This window comes from Thalassophryne amazonica, chromosome 4 (assembly GCF_902500255.1).
Source record: "Thalassophryne amazonica chromosome 4, fThaAma1.1, whole genome shotgun sequence".
In the NCBI taxonomy this organism is placed as follows: Eukaryota; Metazoa; Chordata; class Actinopteri; order Batrachoidiformes; family Batrachoididae; genus Thalassophryne; species Thalassophryne amazonica.
Genome location: NC_047106.1, coordinates 108,625,146 through 108,646,260, shown reverse-complemented (window position 1 = coordinate 108,646,260; position 21,115 = coordinate 108,625,146). Strand labels below are relative to the sequence as shown.

The window sequence follows — 21,115 nt, the reverse complement described above, 5'->3', positions numbered from 1 at the left end:
CCGCTGACTTCAGCGTGAAAGAGAGCCACTGCGCTGAGGAGCTTATCGGTGTGTGCGTGTGTGTGTGTGTGTGTGTAAACACCAGTATACTTTCTTCAATCCAGCGAAAAACCGCAACAAGATCTTATACAATTTTTCATCTGACAGGGATTCAACAGCTGTTAAAGAAAACAAAAGAAAATACTGCAGCTGTTCGATTGAAATTTGTCATTTTATGGAAGCATTTTGATGAGAAGCTAATGGAGACCAGCAATCTTGTTGAATTTACATGTCAAAATCATCGCGGTGTCATGAAGATGTGCAATAATGTGAAACGGACAAGAGAAAAATTCACAAATAATCCCAAAAATAATCCCTGATCGAGGGAGCTGAGGTAGAGGCTGTGGATTCCTACAAGTACCTTGGGCTGTGGCTGGACAGTAAACTGGACTGGACAACTCACACCAACCACCTGTACAGGAAGGGACAGAGCAGGCTGTACTTTCTGAGGAGGCTACAGTCGTTCAACATCTGCAGGAAACTCCTGTAGATGTTCTACCAGTCCATAGTAGCCAGCGTCCTCTTTTACACTGTAGTGTGCTGGGGGGCAGCACATCCAAGAAGGACACATCCAGGCTGGAAAATCTAATCAGGTGGGCTGGCTCGGTGGTTGGCATGAAGTTGGACTCTCTGGTAATGGTGACAGAGAACACTGGACAAACTGCTGGACATTATGGATGATGCCAGTCACCCTCTGCACACTGTCATCAGCAACCAGAGGAGCGTTTTCAGCCACAGACTGCATCTTCCCAAGTGCAGAACCAACAGACTGAAAAACTCCTTTGTCCCCCAGGCCATCAGACTGTACAACTCCTCACAGGAGAAGTAACAGGAAGACAGAAGAGGAACAGTAGTAGCCAGTAAACCAGTAGTAAACACTACTTCTAGCATTTACATTTGTGTATTATATTTATATTTGCAAATTGTTACCTTCTTACCCCGTGTGCTGCTATACAATGCTCCTGGAACCAGTAGTGGGCACAGTTCCACAAATCCGCTAATGAGCGAAGCTAAAGCACCTCAAGTGGATTTTGGCTCCTCTAGTGGGTAACTCAGACCACCATGTGGAGAACACACAAGATTTTGTGAACAAGATTTTCAAGATTTTCAAGGACCTTCAACTGGAGGCAGATGAAACAATGGTGTCATTTGATGTGACATCGTTGTTCACCTGCATCCCCACCGCTGAGACCGTCTCAGCTGTGAGGCAGAGACTGCTGGAGGATGTCTCTCTACTTGAAAGAACCAAACTCACACCAGACCACATCTGCCAACTCTTGGAGATCTGTCTTAACACCACGTATTTCCTGTTTAGGGGGAATTACTACAGACAGATTCATGGTTGTGCAATGGGGTCTCCGGTATCCCCCATTGTGGCCAATCTGTACATGGAGGGAGTGGAGAAGACAACCTTGACGTCTTTCATGGGCATCCCTCCCAGTCACTGGTTCAGATATGTTGATGACACATGGGTTAAAATCAAGCAACAGGAGGTTGAGGACTTTACAGAGCACATCAACTCGGTGGACTCCAATATCAAGTTCACACGTGAGGATGCCAGAAACAACCATTTAGCCTTCTTGAACTGTGATGTTATGAATGGAGAGAACAGGCAGCTCCAGACGGGTTTACAGAAAACACACTCACACTGACCAATATCTGCTCTTTGGCTCAAACCACCCCCTTGAACACAAGCTCGGGGTGATCAGGACTCTTCAACACAGAGCCCTACAGGTGCCCACAATTTTGCAAATGCCTTTTTACAAATGAAAAATGACATATTTACAAATAAATCAACCAAGCAACCAGTGATGAGACGCGGCTCAATTTCTCTTAATGCCTTTTGGCATCTGTGTTTGTTAATGCTCAAACCTTCAGAATTATCGCATTACTTTAAAACTAAAACATATGTGCAATATTTTCACTTTGTAAAAATGAAAGTTGGGACTTTCAAGCTTGGGACCCCGGTGAGAGCAATTGCATCTCCTCCTCTCTCCTCTATCTCTGCTCCAACGTTCAAAGTCCCAACTTCACCGGACTGTGAATTCTTCAAACTATATTTTGATTAACCATGGAATTGATCAGCTAGTCTCTGAATGCTATTGACACCATTTTTTCAACAAGGAAATCAGGGCTGGGGGACCCTGAGTGACCAGATGGAACGAACCCTGCAGGCTATGTTAGCTGTGCCCTCCACTGCCTGGAACATCAATTTCCCTAAGGGAGTCTTCCCAAAGGGATTAATAAAGTTCTGTCTAATCTAATCTAATCTAAAAATGCACGCTAGTGACATCAGACATGCAATGGGACAAATAATGAATGTCACATGACATAGAATCCACCAATCAAATGACAAGGATCTATTCAGGTGATACTGCATGTCTGTGTATGATAATTTTGATCCTATCTACACGAAATTTGAAGTGCTATTAACTTGGGTCCGTATAGGCATATTTAAAATGTTTTATTATGCATTTAACAAAATACAGACATTTCATCTTCTATTTACTGTTTAATACATGGGCAGCCGTGCCATGGATAATATGTATATGTCGCCAACATGAACGAGCAAAGCTTCTCACCATCTCATTTAGGTCCTTCAGACTTTTTTTTAGTAATGGTTCTGGGAAGCATTAGCATGGCTAAAACCCTTCAGCTTGGTATTTCCTGTTACATCTGTCAGTTCAATATGTATGTCACATACATGAACAAGCAAAGCTCTTCAGCATCTCATCATATCATTTAGGTCCTTCAAAGTTTTTTCAGTACATGCTTCTGGGGAGCATTGGCTAAAACCCTTCAGCGAAGCCCCCCCCCAGACTCTCCAACTGCAGCCCTCTTAATCCCTTGCCATTTTCAGCATTTTTGTTTGTTTGCCTCTCACATGCCTGGAAAGTCTTCACCATCTGATTTAGGTCCTTCAGAATTTTTTTTTCAGTAAATGGTCCTGGGAAGCATTAGCATGGCTAAAAACCTTCATGAAATTTATACACTAAATAATCACTGATTGACCTCATGTGTTGTCAAGGTGCATGCTTCCTCTAACTTTAGTGTTCCTGGATTCAATGTTGACTCAATATTTAGCATTTCCTGTTCCTGTACTGACTTACCTCCTATATTCACGAAAGATCCCCTCTTTCTCTTTTCTTAAATTTTTTTCTTCTTTTTAAAAACTGAGACCAAAAAAAAGTTATGGCAGCTGATCCACAACCTGAGTTCTGCCTTCCAGAACAGCTCTTTATATAATCTTTTGAATCATCTACCCGTTGCCACATGTACATAAGGGCTGGATTGTCATTCCTACACTCATATTGTTATATTTAATAAAAAATAATAAGCGCACACAGCAGCTGCTGCTGCCGCTAATGCTGCATTCAAGTCCTGTCGGAAATTACACAACTTGTTTGTTGTTTCAAATTCAGCAGTTGCTTGTGGCAAAATAATTAATTGTATCCACACAAAAGATTAATTCTGGCCTATATAAGGTGTCTGAGCCCATTGAAGCTGACTCCCCATCGAGAAAAAAAAAAATCCAAGCAAACAGGCTGAGTTTGCCCTGTAATTTCCGATGGCCCGTGAATGCAGCAGCAGCCTCAGCGCTCACAAATCGGCTTCTGCACGGTGTGAAAACATTCAGCTGGTCGAACAAACTTCAACGAAGTCAAACTAAACAATAACGTTACAAAAACTAAACAAATGATTAAAAAACGTCAACAACGACAGTAAAATGAAACATGGACGAATTGAGCTTTTTGTTGCCCATCATTCAAATTTTTCAACAGTTTAAAAATCCTGACGAAGCACCAGCTGCAGGAATGAAGCTGCGCAAAGGTTAAACGATGCCAACAAAAGTCCAGCTTTCTTGTTAAGTTAAGGCTTTGTTGCCCTTCGTTAAGTGCTGTGTGACTGGGTCATTACACAAAACCCTTACAGAGGATAAACATACCAGAGCAAAAACAATATAATCCTATCCTCTGCTGTAGCTCCAGGACGTGTTCAACATTTGGCATTTCCTGTTTCACTGTGGGCTCCAAATTTGGAACTTCCAGTTTGACTGTGGGCTAAAAATTTGGCACTTCGTGTTTCAGTGTCAACTTGCCACTGAATTCCTGTGAGATCCCAGGAGACCACCTTGATTGTCAATCCACGAAGTGTCGATCCAGGAAGTGTTAAACATTTGACATTTCGTGTTTCAACTCAAAATTTGGTAGTTGCTGTTTGGGACACAATGTACCATGAGCGAGCTTCACGCTGCTGCGTGGTGCTTCACTCATAAAATCTCTGAACAGGTGAACAAATTAATAAAAAATAAATTGATTGGTTCATTTAACTACCCCAATGTTGTCTTACTGTTGTATTTTTCCCTTGTTAAACTAATAGTAACAATACTTGGTATGGCACATCTACGTGGTGTATACTGTAGTAATGTCTGTGTTCCTACTTCTGTGTTGTCTTTGCTGGTCATGTGATGTTCTGCAGAAATATCCTACATTAGCACCAAAGTCACACTGAAACTCTGAGTTCAGCTGTCAAGTCCTCCACTGGTCGGCCTGAGTGGCCCGATTCTATTAGCCTTGGGGCTACTCCTGAGCAGGTGGACGCCTGGAGGCAGGAACGTGCACATCAGCACTTCTTGGTCCATCACCATTCTGTTTGGGCAAGTTTGTACTCCTGAGCGTTCCTAACAGAGTCCGGTGAGATGAGGACTACAATAAGTCCAACAGACAAAAGCCCACCAGGACAAAACAACACACACATACACACACACACGGATAGGACCAATCAGGGATGACTGTGTGGATGTTGTTATTTAGGTCAACAAAAGAATCGGATGCAGGCTCAAGAATGAACATCCAGATGAGGCTTCTGTGTTAAAGGAGGGGATAAAGGAGGGGATTTGCAGTAGATGAATATTGCACGCTGATCACAAACAATAAGAGTCATCACAGGCTTGTACAAACATATCACATACCAGACTGGCCACACACTCCAGGAGCACAGAGCCCCCACCACCCCACCCCATCAATACAGGCACACAGTGTGTGTGGACGGGTTTAGGTACCATCCCAATTTAAGATGACACATACCAGATAGTAGATACTCCAGGAAATGACAGCCCTGATTTAGGGTGGTTCTGAGTTTAGCTGAATGTGACACGTCACAAAAAAAGCCCCATTCCACATGAGTGAAGCTTAGCTGAGTTTCTTCATTTCTTAATGACATGCAGCACATAAGCTTTGTAGTCTGCGAGCATCTTAAAATATCTCACCGTAGTGGGGGTAATATGTAAATTTGTGAGATAAACTTTGTCTTCTCTGTGACACACCTTCCACATAACATGGTGTGAGAGGTGTTAATTACCGTATAGAATAAACAGTTGGCGTACTGCCCCATATGTCCCACTATTCCACTGAGGAAGATGGAAATAAGATGAGGTAGATCTGATTGTGACGTGCTCGCCGTCTGTGCTGCGCAACGTGTGGCTTTGCCAGTAACAGGCTAATATTCAGCATGGCTCACCACCACCAGAACTAATGAAAGCAGACAAAATGTCTCTGCTGCCATCTTTGTCTCACATCCGCTCAGGGTGAGCTTCCCTCGTTCCCTCCTTTCCTCTTTGCTTCGCCTCCCCTCGCTCCCTCGCTGTTGAAGGGAGGCTGACAGCGGCATAAAATGGTGGCAAGCAAATGTGCCTTCCATGTGCTGGCGGTGGGGGTGATGGGCCAAGCTGAGGCCGCCGCTATCAGCAGTGTGTGGCTGTTGCCTTGAACAAGCTGGATGGTCGCCATGAACGCACAGCAACGTGCTGATCAGACACCAGCGGCTACAAACAAAAGCAGCTCAACAGCAAATCAAGAAGCATGGCGGCCTGAGAACAGACAAGTGACAGTTCTGTGATGAATGGATGAAACTCAGTCATCCACAGATCGCGAACCGTACATCACCTAACATTACAAAATGGCTAGTGTTAACGTGCACGGACACAGCCAAAATCTTCACACAAAATATCTCAGATCAGCTGCATCCAAATAGTACATGCAAAATAATGAAGATTGAAATTACTTTTCTTTATAAGTCATAAACAGTACAAAGAGAAACAGCATGTAATTCTAATATTTTGCTTATTCTCCATACAGATGGCACTCTATATGGTGGGAGAGGGTGCAGCAAAATATTTGGAGGAGCTAAATATTTTATATGAAAAACAAGTCTTTTACTGTGGCTCAGAAATTACTCATAACTTGAAAATATTAACGGAGTTTGTATTTTATTACATAATGCAATTAATGATTACATGATTTAGCTGAAAATTATTTGATGAACAAGGGACATTGTCAACTACCTACATTTTAGTTGAAGTACTCCGTCTTCTGCCCTTGATTTAAAAGTAATGTGTTATTATACATGAGAAGGGTGTGGAAATTGCTCCAACACGCGAGTGAACAAAATAACTAAAAATACGGCAGCATAGATTTTCACTAAACTTGGTGGCAATATTACTTGTGTTAGTGTCTCTAAATGATCAACTTGCCAGATAGATTGGTCAAAGGTCAAGGTCAAGCAAAGCTTAGCCAAAAAACATGTTTTACATAATATCTCTGCAACCAACAGGACTACAGTTTTGATCAAAAGCTCATATTGATCAGTAAAATATTTGGGATTGATTGGTGGTGACTTCATGATGAAGTCATAATTTGAAGCCATATACATATACAGTATGTAACCTTTTCTCAAAAGAAACCTGCTCATGATAGGACTGCCCTTTCAGCACGTCTCACGTGACCTGTGTGCATTTTGACATTGAAAAACACCCATGTAATTATTTGCATTTGTATCATCAGTTATGCAGCTTCATGATGAAATGGTATAGAGGAGGATTTTCTTAAAAAGCAGACCTGAAAGTTTAGCTACAAATTGCCAGCAGGGACATCAGAGATGTAAGCATAGATTTGATCTGTTTTGGTGAAAGAGTATCCTTCTCCGCTTTACTCCACGATGAAGCTAAGAGTGGTGATGCAAAATGCAAAATTTGCACTGTGCACAATTTCTCCAATCACAGTCACATAAGCCTATAACTTCTTCTGGGTTGCAGGTATTGCTGATAAGTATTCAGAATTCTTAATATAGATATAAAGATATAAACTTATATCTTAGTGTGCAGAACACTCAGGGTATGCATCGGCCCTCTCATGCCTTTCATTAACTAGAATTTTTTAATTTAATTTAATTTATGCAGCACCAAAATATAACTCACCTCAATCACAAGTAAGATCAAGACCTCACCCACCCCAACAGCAAGAGCACAAAATAATGCATGACATACCCCCCCCCCCCAACACACACACACCAATACCAACATTTTACTATTGTGCAAGTATGATGTATTGATAGTTAAAAATCTTTTGTGATAAACTTTAGTGTATAACACTGGTTAACCACTGTGCATGTACAACCCCAATTCCAATGAAGTTGGGATGTTGTGTGAAATGTAAATAAAAACAGAATACAATGACTTGAAAATCCTCTTCAACGTATATGCAATTGAATATACCACAAAGACAAAATATTTAATGTTTAAATAGAGGGGGTGATAATTCCAGATTGATTGTGTATGCACCTTTTTGTGTTACCTGGATCTATTCTAGCACTGCTATGGCATTGGTTTGTAAAAAGAAGCCGAAAACCCATATGGACGGGCCATATAAAGATCCTTTAGTCGACAAGATTAACAAAAAGTCATGAAAAATCTATATCTAGAAAAGTATTCACCCTAGAGACATTAAATTAGGCTCAAAATGTCCGCAAACCCCATGTTTATATTTGCATTTCTGTATATACAATACTTTCACCACAATTTGACAAAAACTGTTTTGGGGGCTTTACTAGTGAGAAATATCACTTGACATTTCTATCTTGATACTGCTGTGTCTAATTTAACAGCTATGAAATTCTTTCCATACATTAAATCAGTGTAGAGGACTGTTGTAGGCGTTCCAGGATATAGAGCTCATAAATGTGTTCCTGGTTTGTGCTGCTGTCATTGGTGTGCATCTAATTGAGCCTTATCTGTCCCTGACTTACTTTGATTAGGCAGACTATGAGCAGCTTATTCCAACAATGCAGCAGCTATATCAAGACCTCACCCAGACCAGTCCTGACCAGCTTCTTGATCTCACAAAACCTGCCTTTAAGTTTGTTGACCAGAGAAGATTTGATTCCTGCAAGTGGGATAATGAAATCCTGACATCTCTCTCTGCACACATCACTGCAAACAAGGAAAATGTTTTGAAGATCCTCAGTCTCCTGTTACCAGTTTTAGCTGATGGGTTCTTCATTCAGAGAGGCAATGTCTTCAGCTTTGGAGATTTTGACCCTGGCAGTGAGAAGTTAGTGACGAACTATGATCTTGCAATACTTAAGCTCCAATCAACAACCTTGATGCAGAAAGATCTGCTGGTTCCATTAACTTTGAGTTAGACAGGAGAGGTTGCAGAGAGCTTTCTGCAGCAGGAGCCGCTCATTTAAAAGCCAAATCTGTGGATCTGCTAGAGCTCCATCCAGCTGATGAGTTTAAGCAATTTGGGAAAAAAGCCAAAAGGGTTAACTCTTTAGTGGCTGAATGGTCAGCAGAACAGGCTAAACTTGAGGAGTCTGGGCTATCCAGGATTGAAGCCTCTCGTGTCTCTGTGGAAAAGAGAAAGCTCTCTGACCTGGAAAAACTAGTGGAACAAGGGGGACCTTTCACTAGATCAAGGCAAGTGGATGATTTTCTAAAGTGGAAGCGTCTCTCAGACCAAGACAAGCAGAATCGTCTGTACCTGGAAGTAAGATATGCCAGGGATACCACATTGAGCCTCCCCAAGTCTAGTGACCTGTTCAGACTGAGGGAGAAATATCAGCCTCTGCCCACACAGAAATTGGCCAAGAATCTTAAGGTGTATCTGGAGAAAGCCTCAAGCAATGCCAGTGTTACCTGGGCTGATTTTGAAGCAGCAGTTGCGGTTATTGCAGAGGCATTGGAACTTTGATTGAATATGATATGTTCATAGTCATGTATGATATGTAACTAGAAAACTCAGTTTTACATTGTCAATTAAACTATATTTGATATGAATAATTTGACAATACATTTGCATGTACTTTTAAGTCTGTAAAATAGTTGTATTTAGTATTATGTCTTCATTGTTGATGATGTTGATGAAAATTATCACAAAAAATGTTTTTTCTAAAATAACTTGAAAAGGGTTGTAGAAAAGCATATAGTTACTATTAAAGTTTAACATAAATATATGATTTCCAGTTATTTTAAGCCAACTTGCAGGACTGTAGCTGCAACCATTCATGAAATACTGATATTTATCAAAATTAGCAAATGACTATTTCTCGATTCTTCTAAGTCTCCGTACATATGGGTTTTTACGCCCATATGATCTATATTATATACCATTTTAATTGTTTTCATGTATATTTTCATTTTTTGTGCGTACATAGCAGATCTGGTGAAATATTAAAATTAACACTCCCCCCAGTTTAAAGTGATAAACTTTATTGTTTTTGTGCAAATATTTGCTCATTTTGAAATGGATGCCTGCAACACATTTCAAAATGCAGGGACAGGGGCAACAAAAGACTGGGAAAGTTGATGAATGCTCAAAGAACACCTGTTTGGAACATTCCACAGGTGCCCAGGTTAATTGGAAACAGGTGAGTGTCATAATTGAGTATAAAATTAGCATCCCCAAAAGGCTCAGCCATTCACAAACAAAGATCGGGTGAGGATCACCACTTTGTAAACAACTGCGTGAAAAAATACTCCAACAGTTTAAGAACAATGTTTCTCAATGTTCAATTGCAAGGAATTTAGGGATTCCATCATCTACAGTCCATAATATTATCAGAAGAGTCAGAGAATCTAAAGAACTTTCTACATGTAAGTGGCAAAGCCGAAGACCAACATTGAATGCCCGTGACCTTCGATCCCTCAGGCGGCACTGCATTAAAAACCGACATCACTGTGTAAAGGATCTTACCGTGTGGGCTCAGGAACACTTCAGAAAACCACTGTCAGTTAACACAGTTCACTGCTACATCTACAAGTGCAAGTTCAAACTCTACCATGCAAAGCGAAAACCATACATCAACAACATCCAGAAACGCCACTGCCTTCTCTGGGCCTGAGCTCATTTTAAATGGACAGACACAAAGTGTAAAAGTGTGCTGTGGTCTGATGAGTCCACATTTCAAATTGTTTTTGGAAATCATGGATGTCGTGTCCTCCGGACAAAAGAGGAAAAAGACCATCCAGATTGTTACCAGTGCAAAGTTCAAAAGCCACACTCTAAGAAATAAAATGTTGAATTTAATTGATAGGGTTAAGGTAACTTTATCCACATAACACTGTCAATTAAGTGCAAAACAATATTGTAGTTTAAATTAATTAAATCAAATGAAAGATTATTACTTAAATCCCTAAAATTAACTATTGCAAGTATATTGAAAATAATAGCAGTAATTACATTTAAAACCCCTGTGTTTCATTTCTTAGAGTGCAGCATCTGTGATGGTATAGGGGTGTGTTAGTGCCCATGGCATGGATAAATTACACATCTGTGATGGCACCATCAATGCTGAAAGGTGCATCCAAGTTTTGGAGCAACACATGCTGCCATCCAAGCAACGTCTTTTTCAGGGATGTCCCTGCTTATTTCAACAAGACAATGCCAAGCCACATTCTACACGTGTTTCGTAGTAAAAGAGTGCAGGTACTAGACTGGCCTGCCTGCAGTCTAGACCTGTCGCCCATTGAAAATGTGTGGCACATTATGAAGCGCAAAAAAGGACAAGGAGACCCCGGACTGTTGAACAGCTGAAGTCGTACATCAAGCAAGAATGGGAAAGAATTCCACCTACAAAGCTTCAACAATTAGTGTCCTCAGTTCCCAAATGCTTATTGAGTGTTGTTAGAAGGAAAGGTGATGTAACACAGTGGTAAACATACCACTGTCCCAAGTATTTTTAAATGTGTTGCAGGCATCCATTTCAAAATGAGCAAATATTTGCACAAAAACAATAAAGTTGATCAGTTTGAACATTAAATATCTTGTCTTTGTGGTGTATTCAACTGAATATAGGTTCAAGAGGATTTGCAAATCATTGTATTCTGTTTTTATTTACATTTTACACAACGCCCCAACTTCATTGGAATTGGGGTTGTAACTGACAAATATGGTGTATTTAAAAATCATAATAACAACAAAGGTACAATTATCTGCCCTTTAGGATGACAGACGCAAATTACTTTACTTCATGACCATCTTCACATGCTTCATTGAAATCCACAGTAAACAGTCGGACTTACAAGACTCATGGACAGACAGACAATGGCTAGGGTGATTCCTATATAACCACCCCCACCCCACCCCCAACTGCAATAATAACAAAAATAATTTGCACAGGGAAATATAACAATAGTCTATCCTTTTTCAACAGCGCCACTATCCCATAAACATATGTACATAAGACATTACATGAGGAGTTTAACACATCAACAATATCACAACCTATGTTATATAAACAAAAGATGCACTAAAAGAGTGATCTGTATGCGGGTGCTTCTGGGGGTTGTGTTTAACCCTGAGCTCAGATGATGGTGAACCAGGGGCATAAATCACAGAGTGAAACGAGGCAGACTCCTCAGATTCATTAATGGAAATGATCTGTCAATATGCTGCAGTCAATTCACACGTGTCAGCTGGGCCCAGCGCACAATGGGCCAGCCAACTTATGAACTCCCAGCACCACTCCACCGAGTCCATAAAACAACTGGCAACGCTGCTGGGGAGCACCCTGAGACACCACCCTCTTGCACAGACCACCAGATGACACAGATGGGGTGAAACCAAACAAAGACGAGACTCTCTTTGTACAAAGAGGGTCCCCTTTCAAAAGCCATTCATGCAACAAATTGGGGAAATCTGGCTCTGCAACACTTTACGGTTGCTCTTTTATTAGCGTGAGTCTGACGTCACAGTAAGTGAAATCAGATTTATGGCTTTAAGTGGTTAAAACAGAGCGCGCTTTTGCATCACAAAAAAAGATTCATTTAAAACCAGCTTAACCAAGAACAGTCTGTTAGTTTGTGTATGAGAAACAGGACATTTCACTTTTACAGCCGTATTCACGTAATAATGGCCAAGCATCACTGCAATAAAAGTTAACAAGGAAGACAGCACACAGATACAGCATTGACAAATGCACTCTACTTCAGAGCTGACAAATTGTTTGAATGAATATAGAGCCAGTATTTACAATCCTTCTTGCAAACACATTGTATTTAATTGGGATTTCTTTATTTTATTTTGTTTTGCTCATTGGTTCAGTTATTGGAGTAAGTAAATTTCTTCAGGAGCTCCCTTGTCTTCACTCTGGGTTGCCACAACAGAACCTTGGATCCTATCTGCATCTTGATTTGGCATGTTTTACCGAATGCCCTTCCTGGCACAATTCCATATTGTAGAACAGGCACGGGTAGGGTTTGAACCAGGAACCTTCTGCACTGGAAACAAGCACACTAACTGCTTGGCCACATAAAAATAGTAGCTATTTCTGTGAGAAATAAAGAATTTGTTTAATTTGATCTGCAAACATCAGGTACAGCCCCTTTTAGAAAACAATCCGTCCTGCAGGTCATTAAATTTGTGCACACAAGCTTTTGTCGTATTAGGCCCCATGTACTTTTCTCTTTCAGCTGCACACGCACGCTGCAGCAGCAGCAATCTGCATGGAGAGACATTTGTCATCATTAGCCCTGCTCTGACAGTTGGCACCCAGCACCTCAGATCTGTAGGACTGGCAATTATGAACCCTTCATCCCTTATTTAAGCAACATCGCCCAAATTCATCACAAGCTCCACAGCACCATTCGGTTACCAAGGACTCCAAACACAGATTATACCCCCAATTCTTTTGTTGTCTTTGTTTTCCATTTTCAATTCTACTCTTAGCTGGCACGGCAGTAAGCAGAGATGCTGTTAAGTTAATCTGAGATTTGAAATCACTTATGAGACACATGGGCTGCAGGGAGGCCTGTGCAGATGAGCATCATGGGGTCAGTGGGCAGATGATTACAGCGCCCACCTTCAGACGGCAGAAGTCTCTGACATTAAGATTAATCACACTGCTGTGGCTGAATTGTTGTCTTTCACAACAAACAAAATGGAAACCAGCCAGACAGTTTGTTTGGGAGGAGGAAAAAAAAAAAAAATTAAGAAAAGTAGCACATTTTATGACTTTGAGAATCTAAGCAGAGGCATTTGAGAAAACAAGCGTAAACATGCTGAATAAAGCAATAATAACCAGCCGCAGTCCTGCTCCAGTCTCCAAACACAATGGTTAGCTTTGTCACGCACTCGAAAATACAACACTAAACTGTGTGCTAATAAAGAGGTGGAAACTACTGCACCAGCATTTTCTGTGAATCCCACTGCCAGATGCACAACCTGAGCAAAAAAATAAATGAAAAACTGCACTAAACACTGTGTAAAGCTGTGTATTTCTTTTGTCGTGCAGAAACAGGACATTTTCTGGATCATTATTTTGGCAAACTAAACTAAACTGCATTCACACTAAATTCATGCAAATACATGCATGTAATTTATCACAGGGGCTGACAAGCGTACCATATTGCAGAGAGGAGGGGTGAAGGGCCAAATGAGGCTCAGACAATCAATTAAGTTTGATCATTTACACTTTTTCTATTTCTGTGTTTCCAGAAAATATCCATCACGTTGATAAGTTTGGGATATCGTGCAGCATGTGGACCTGTTCTGCAGCAGCACGACAGAGAGCCTCTGGCGACGAGCTCCAGCTTCCTGACATCTCCAGAGGAGGCTGCTAATTCACAGCCGGAAATAAAACAAATGAATGGACACAATCCAATAGGGGTCCTCGGTGAGGCTTGGGGCCTAAAAATTAGCTGGCCTCCTGCAGAGATGCCATATTGCTTGGAATAATAATGTAGCATTATTAAAAATCCAAATGACAATTTCATTCTGTGACAATGCAAAGAAAAAAAGGTGTCAAAACGAGTGACATTCCCATGAGAATAACATATTTAATTTCTCACAGTTTGAGAGTTGGTATTGCTTTTAATCTGATTCACACAAAAATATATTATTTTATTGAGGCCACTTTGACTAATCTGCACATTAGCTTGAGTGCTAGATGGTAACATCCCTTTGTGTGGACTATAGCTTCAGAATATTAATTCCAAAACTAATTACCCTAAAATTTTAATGCAATAGCATATGGCACACGTTCTTTGTACTGTCTTAATAGGATTATTAAAAAAGGAAAATGTCATTCATAATTATCCAATAGACTGTAGGTCATAAAGGTCTTAAGTGACGAAGAATAATCTTATGTCATCAAACATATAGCACTGTGACTCAGGAGAACCTAAACTGTTAAAAACTTTATTTATTTATTTAAAAAAAAACTGCTAAATTTCTAATATTTTCCCAGTAAATAAAAATAAGTTTAATGTGCAACTACATTTCAAATTTAATCGTTTTTGATGTTATATTGTTATTAAAATTATAGAATGCCAAAAACTTTTTGCACAATACTCTCTCTCTTTCGCTATCATACATATATATATATATATATATATATATATATATATATATATAAACAGTGTGACTCAGGATAAAATGTTGAAAACTTTCTCAAATAAAGAAATCTACAAAATTTCTAATATTTTCCAATAAATAAAATAACTTTAATGGTGAAACCACTTTTCAAATGTAATCTTTTTTTTTTTTTTCATTACAAATATGTCATTACTTCGTAATTGGCTGCAGATGTCTTTGTGATGTCACATATCAGCCAATACACTACAAATCTAGGGATTTTGTTGTTGTTGTGTTTGAGAAATTCTTGAAAATAAGCTTTCAGATATGATCATGTGTGTGTTTATTTACTGAAGTTGACTAAAAAAGAATTAATTTTCTGTTGATGAATTGATACAGGAAAACAAACCATCATACACTATATTATTATTAAAATTACAGATTGCCAAAATGTTTTTGCACAATACTCTCTCTCTCTCTCTCTCTCTCTCTCTCTCTCTCTCTCTCTCTCTCTCTCTCTCTCTCTCTCTCTCTCTCTCTCTCTCTCTCTCTATATGTATATATATATAAAACTAGTTGACGTCACTAGATTAAGTAAATACTCGTTCGTTCATTTTCTATACCTTCCATCGCCAATCAAGGGTCACATGGAGGCGGGAGCCTATCCCAGTAATCATAGGTCATTAGGCAGGGTACACTGGACAGGATGCCAGTCGATCACAGGGCCAGATATAAACAGACAAACACAACACACACACACACACACACACACACACACACACACACACACACACACACACACACACACACACACACACACACACACACACACACACACACACACACACACACACACACACCTATGCATGTCTTTGAATGTGGCAGGAAGGAACCCAAGCAAACACGTGGAGAACATGCAAACAAAAGCCACAGGTAAGAAGCGATCCCATGACCTTCTTGCTGTGAGGCAACAGTGCTAACCACTAAGTCACCATACCACCCTTCAGTAAATACAGCATTTAATATCCAGAGTGTATTTCATAACATTTTCTATTGTGTATGTACTTATTTGAATACGAGTTGATCGAGATAACCTCCAAAATAATATTTAAAGTTATTCAAAGTATGAGCTGCATCATCAAAGGGCGAATTAAACTTCCAGACGAGTAACGCTGACCATTTGCCCAGCTGTGCTAAAAGGATCACTCTTTCTCAAAAAAAGAAAAATCAAAAATAGAAAAGGAAAAAAATGAAAACGTGTGGGGCGTGATTCAAACAAAGAGGCCTTCAAAACAGGGTCACATGTTTGTACAAAATTAGGGGAAATAGAAGTCATTTTACTGATTTACACAATCACGCAAGCACTTTGCTGGAATTGTAGCCCAATATATCACAGCACAGGCCCGCCGATAGTCCAGCAGGATGTCTGCTCAAACAACAAAGCTGGCAATGTTGTCATTGCAAAGATATGAGAAAGAAGATTGTCTTGATCTGACAACTGCAGGAGTCTTGGAGCTGCCGAGCAGGTTGATTTACAGATCTGTGCAGCCACATGCTTTAGATTAAGAGGTGATAATTTCAATGAAAATCCCCCTTCTATCACACATGGATGGCCAGAGGCTCCAGCACAAACGCAGAGGTGCAACTGGATGCAGAGGTATCTGACTTTGAGCAAGATAGCCTGGAACATGAGACTAGTCTGGTTCTAATAAAAGTCCAGAAGAACCTGCTGCACCACAGACAGTGTGAGAGTCCAAAGCCTGAGAGGGAGAGATACTTTTAGTTGTACCTCTCACCACATGAAAGCCTTCCACAAAATCCTCCATATTCTCACAAACAGTCACAGCATGAACATGATCTATATGAGTTATTTCACACAGAATCTTGAGTGACCTTCTACCAATAATGTGCTGTTTCTTTGTTTTTTTTTTAAAGCTCAATAGCAACGATGCTGTTTCTATCATTTCTGCCTGGTAAGGGCATGAAATGATCACTGGCACTTGCTAAGAAGCTACTGACTCTGTGTTTGTTACGGGCTGTGATAATGATGGGAGGCACCCATCTATTAGGGTCCTTCCTGCTCAGCTGTGTCTGCGTTGTCAGTCAGAGCTGCAGTTTGCCCTCATAATGTCTGGTCTTATGCACTTCTGATAAGTGTAACTGCCTTTGTGTTCCTCATCTGATCTGTGCAGCATCATCTTTTTGAAGTTGTCTTCAAAGCGCATACTGTACCTTGTGAGATGGAGTGTCAGTGCAACGACAAGAGCCAGAGAGAGTTCAGTGTGCATGAAAGATCTCTTTATATTAAATTTTAACATTATGCTAAAACTAAATAAATAAATTTAAAAAAATCACCATATTTATGTGGCTATTGAAAACACAATAATAATCACAATAATAATAATAATCAACAACCAATGCTTTATTTGTAATTACTTCAATTTCTTTAAATATTAAAGTAATTCTAAAATATTTGTTAGTGTTGATGTTGTACTTGCTGTTGAATAGACTTTGCATGCTTAGATGACTAAAATGCATGAAATAATGTTTTCAATTTAGGAATTACCCTAAATTACCCTTAATTTATATTTTCCTTATGAAAGCAACAAAACAATCATTGCAATATTATCAAAATTCCAATAAGAAATAGTGATTACAGAAAAAAATAGATCAATACACCAATCCATTATGAACACAGCAAAATACATAATATAGTAAATAACCTAATAAGTTCAATTGTGCTGCACCTTAGAAGATTAAATTGATTATTTGTTTTAGACTCGTGCAAATATTATAACTGTAATAAACTACTGCAAGAACTCGGTGAAAAATATATTAAAGGTTGTTACAGAAATAGCCACTGTTAATATGGAAGCTAATAATACTGCAAATACTTTCATGAGAAAGACAACTCATTTAAGTTACTTTAAAGGATGCCTTAAAATAAGTTTAAAGAAGACAAGCTGATAGAATTTGGTAAAGAGTTAAAAACAACAAAAATGCCTCAAATGTAGTAAGCTTAAAAGAATTTATCCTCAAATTATTTGAACTTAAAATTTGAAGGCACCCCAAACACTATTTTTTAAAAAGTTAAAATATTTTTTTTTTTTACAGTGTGTGAAGTTGGCCATGTATGCCAACATTTTTTTCTTAAATAAAATTGCACCATATTAATTATTCAAAAAAGGTTTCAGCCTATACCTCAACATTTTTTTATTTCTTAATCTTGAAGATTATTTTGTAAATTCAATTTTGGAATAAAAAAGGAAACAAACAGGACAAATAACATTTCCAAATTAACAACTATAAATGACAATAATACACTCTGAAAATCTTCATCTTTTTTAAAAATTCTCATTAAATACAATCGAATGAAAAGAAAAAATAAACTGCATTCAAAAAATATCTAAATTGCATGGCAAAATTAAAAAAAATTATTATACATAAGACAGAAACACTAAAACTCTATTAACGCACCTCCTGTGTTATTTATGAATTAATATAGAAAACTAATAAATAAAAAACATTTATTATTATGCATAAGACACAAATACTAAAATTCTATTAACGCACCTACTGTGTTATTTATAAATTAATATAGCAAACTTATTTAAAAAAAAGCTGCAGTCCTGCAAAATAAAGCTGGAGAAATTTTCTCTCCCTTTCCAAAATGGGCGCTGCTGCTGCTGCTCCTCCACACATTACCTGGACTTTTGACTTGTACTTCGTACTCACGGATGAATTTGTTTTCGATGAACTGGGAAGCTGTGACGCATCAGACAGCGATTGGACATGTTGGCTTCAACTCCTCCCTTTAATAAGGAGTGTGCGTGCGCGCGTGCGCGCGTGTGCCTGCTGCTGTAAAACACAACAACGCCGGCCGTCTGCGTAACGAGGACGCAGGCCAACCACTGCGCAATTACGCGGACTCCAAGCTGGCACAGTGAGCAGAGAAAGAGAGTGTGTGAGAGAGAGAAAACCCTAAAAGACTATCCGAACCGTTGACGGGGTTGACGCTGACTTTTTTAATCGAGTTATCCTGATAAATTCATGGATTCGCTTCGAGCACAAACGGCTGAATGTTATGATATGATCATTACGCATGTGCTTTGCGCACAGCTCTGAATAGTTTAATAAATAGACTTTTATTTTTTTCTTTGTAAAATAGCTTTCTTTCTTCTCTAAAATTGGCTCCCGTACAAACAGCCGCGTTGGATCCCTCGGCTTACTGCGAGACTCCGGTATACAACCCGGATCTCTGCCCGAACATGATAGCCGCGCAGGCAAAGTTGGTGTATCACCTCAACAAATACTACAACGAAAAATGCCAGTCTCGAAAGGCGGCCATCTCCAAGACCATCCGGGAGGTGTGCAAGGTGGTTTCGGACGTCCTGAAGGAAGTGGAAGTGCAGGAGCCCCGTTTCATCAGCTCTCTGAGCGAGATGGATAACCGCTTTGAGGGACTGGAGGTCATTTCGCCCACCGAGTTCGAGGTGGTGCTCTACCTGAACCAGATGGGGGTCTTCAACTTTGTGGATGACGGCTCTCTGCCCGGCTGCGCCGTGCTCAAGCTCAGCGATGGACGCAAGAGGAGCATGTCTTTGTGGGTTGAATTCATCACCGCCTCCGGTTACCTCTCGGCGCGCAAGATCCGCTCCAGGTTCCAGACGCTGGTGGCGCAGGCGGTGGATAAGTGCAGCTACAGAGATGTGGTCAAAATGGTCGCGGACACGAGCGAGGTGAAACTGCGCATCAGAGACAGATACGTGGTGCAAATCACGCCGGCGTTCAAGTGCACCGGGATTTGGCCGCGGAGCGCTGCACACTGGCCTCTGCCGCACATCCCTTGGCCAGGACCGAACCGGGTGGCGGAAGTCAAAGCAGAAGGCTTCAACCTTTTATCCAAAGAGTGCTACTCGCTGAACGGCAAGCAGAGCTCCGCCGAGAGCGACGCCTGGGTGCTGCAGTTCGCCGAGGCCGAGAACCGGCTGCTGCTGGGCGGCTGCAGAAAGAAATGCTTGTCGGTGCTCAAAGCACTGCGCGACCGGCACCTGGAGCTGCCCGGACAGCCTCTGAACAACTACCACATGAAAACTCTGGTGTCCTACGAGTGCGAGAAGCACCCGCGGGAGTCGGACTGGGACGAGAACTGCCTCGGTGACCGTTTGAACGGGATTCTATTGCAGCTCATTTCGTGTTTGCAGTGCAGAAGGTGCCCGCATTATTTTCTGCCCAATTTAGACCTGTTCCAAGGAAAACCTCACTCTGCTCTAGAAAATGCAGCCAAACAGACTTGGCGACTGGCGAGAGAAATACTGACCAACCCCAAAAGCTTGGAGAAACTCTGAGGTAATTTTTTTTTGGGAAAAAAAAAGTAATAAATAAATTAGTGCACATCCTATTTAAAAATAAATGTCGGACAGAAAAAAAAACGAACACCTACCGATTTGTCTTGTGAACCGTGGCTGTTTGTTTCAGGATGATTTGTTTGACAGTTCTGTTATCTCCTGCACCTTTTTTGGCGGTGTTAAAATTTAAGTTCACTAACGAAGGCCACTTCTCTCTCTGTGCCACACGGATATCTAAATCCCTAATTTCCTTAAATGCTTTAAAATAAAGCCTTGGGAGGAAAAAATAATAACAATAATATTAATAATCACAAAAACACGTGTACATTTTAGACTGTAAATACATTCATAGCTTGTGATTCCAGTGGTCTGAAATTGTGAATGTTGTTTTGTGACACGTAAATAGGATCCACCTGTTTAAATCTGAACTTTTATTTCATCTACTAGAGACGTCAATAATTTATCAGTGGTAGTCTGATTCATCTGTTATCAATTGTCATGTTTTTTTTTATTTTTTTTTAAGTTTACACTTTGATTGTAGGCGTGTTGTTACAATGAAAAACATTCCATCAATTTACTTGAATTATTATTTAAAGTATATTTTTGGCTGTTGTTTTTCTCTGCCATGCTTAGGCCTACATGATGGGGAAAAAATGAAAACAACATATAAATATATAGTTATTACAGTTTAATTGAAAACAATGCACTTGAAATACACTGGATTATAACATCTGTGATTTTTTTAAACTTCTGTCTTTGATCTAATTTAAAGAGTTAATAAAACGAGCTGTTTTATATTTGTGTCGCATTATGGTTTTATTAAATTTGCAAGGAAATATCATTTCATGCAATAATAATAATAAAAGAAAGCAACAATGAAGTTTAATGTTAAATGTACTTGAGAAAAATGGAAATTAAAAATTGTATGCAACAGAGTTTGCAAACTAAAACTGTGCCAAAAAAAGACATTAAAATATAAATACATTATGATAGAAACATAAATAAAATAATAATTATCTGTGAGTTACCACGATTATAAAGCTGTTTGGTGAGAATCGCCGCATTAATGTGCAATTTAACGCTTTTGCATATTTCAGC

At 39.7% G+C, this 21,115-nt stretch overlaps 2 protein-coding genes across 2 annotated transcripts in view; one reads left to right on the top strand and one right to left on the bottom strand.

The window, feature by feature from the left end:
• nbeab (neurobeachin b) overlaps positions 1-21,115 on the bottom strand; it is a 1,103,372-nt gene that overhangs the window by 270,141 nt on the left and 812,116 nt on the right. The window lies entirely within an intron of this gene.
• mab21l1 (mab-21-like 1) lies at positions 18,564-20,981 on the top strand. The gene has a single exon (XM_034168397.1). It carries the CDS (start codon positions 18,938-18,940, stop codon positions 20,015-20,017), a length of 1,080 nt encoding a protein of 359 aa, XP_034024288.1. The 5' UTR covers positions 18,564-18,937; the 3' UTR covers positions 20,018-20,981.

Coding starts and splice junctions, on each gene's coding strand:
- mab21l1 (XM_034168397.1), top strand. CDS start 18,938: ATGATAGCCGCGCAGGCAAAGTTGGTGTATCACCTCAACAAATACTAC.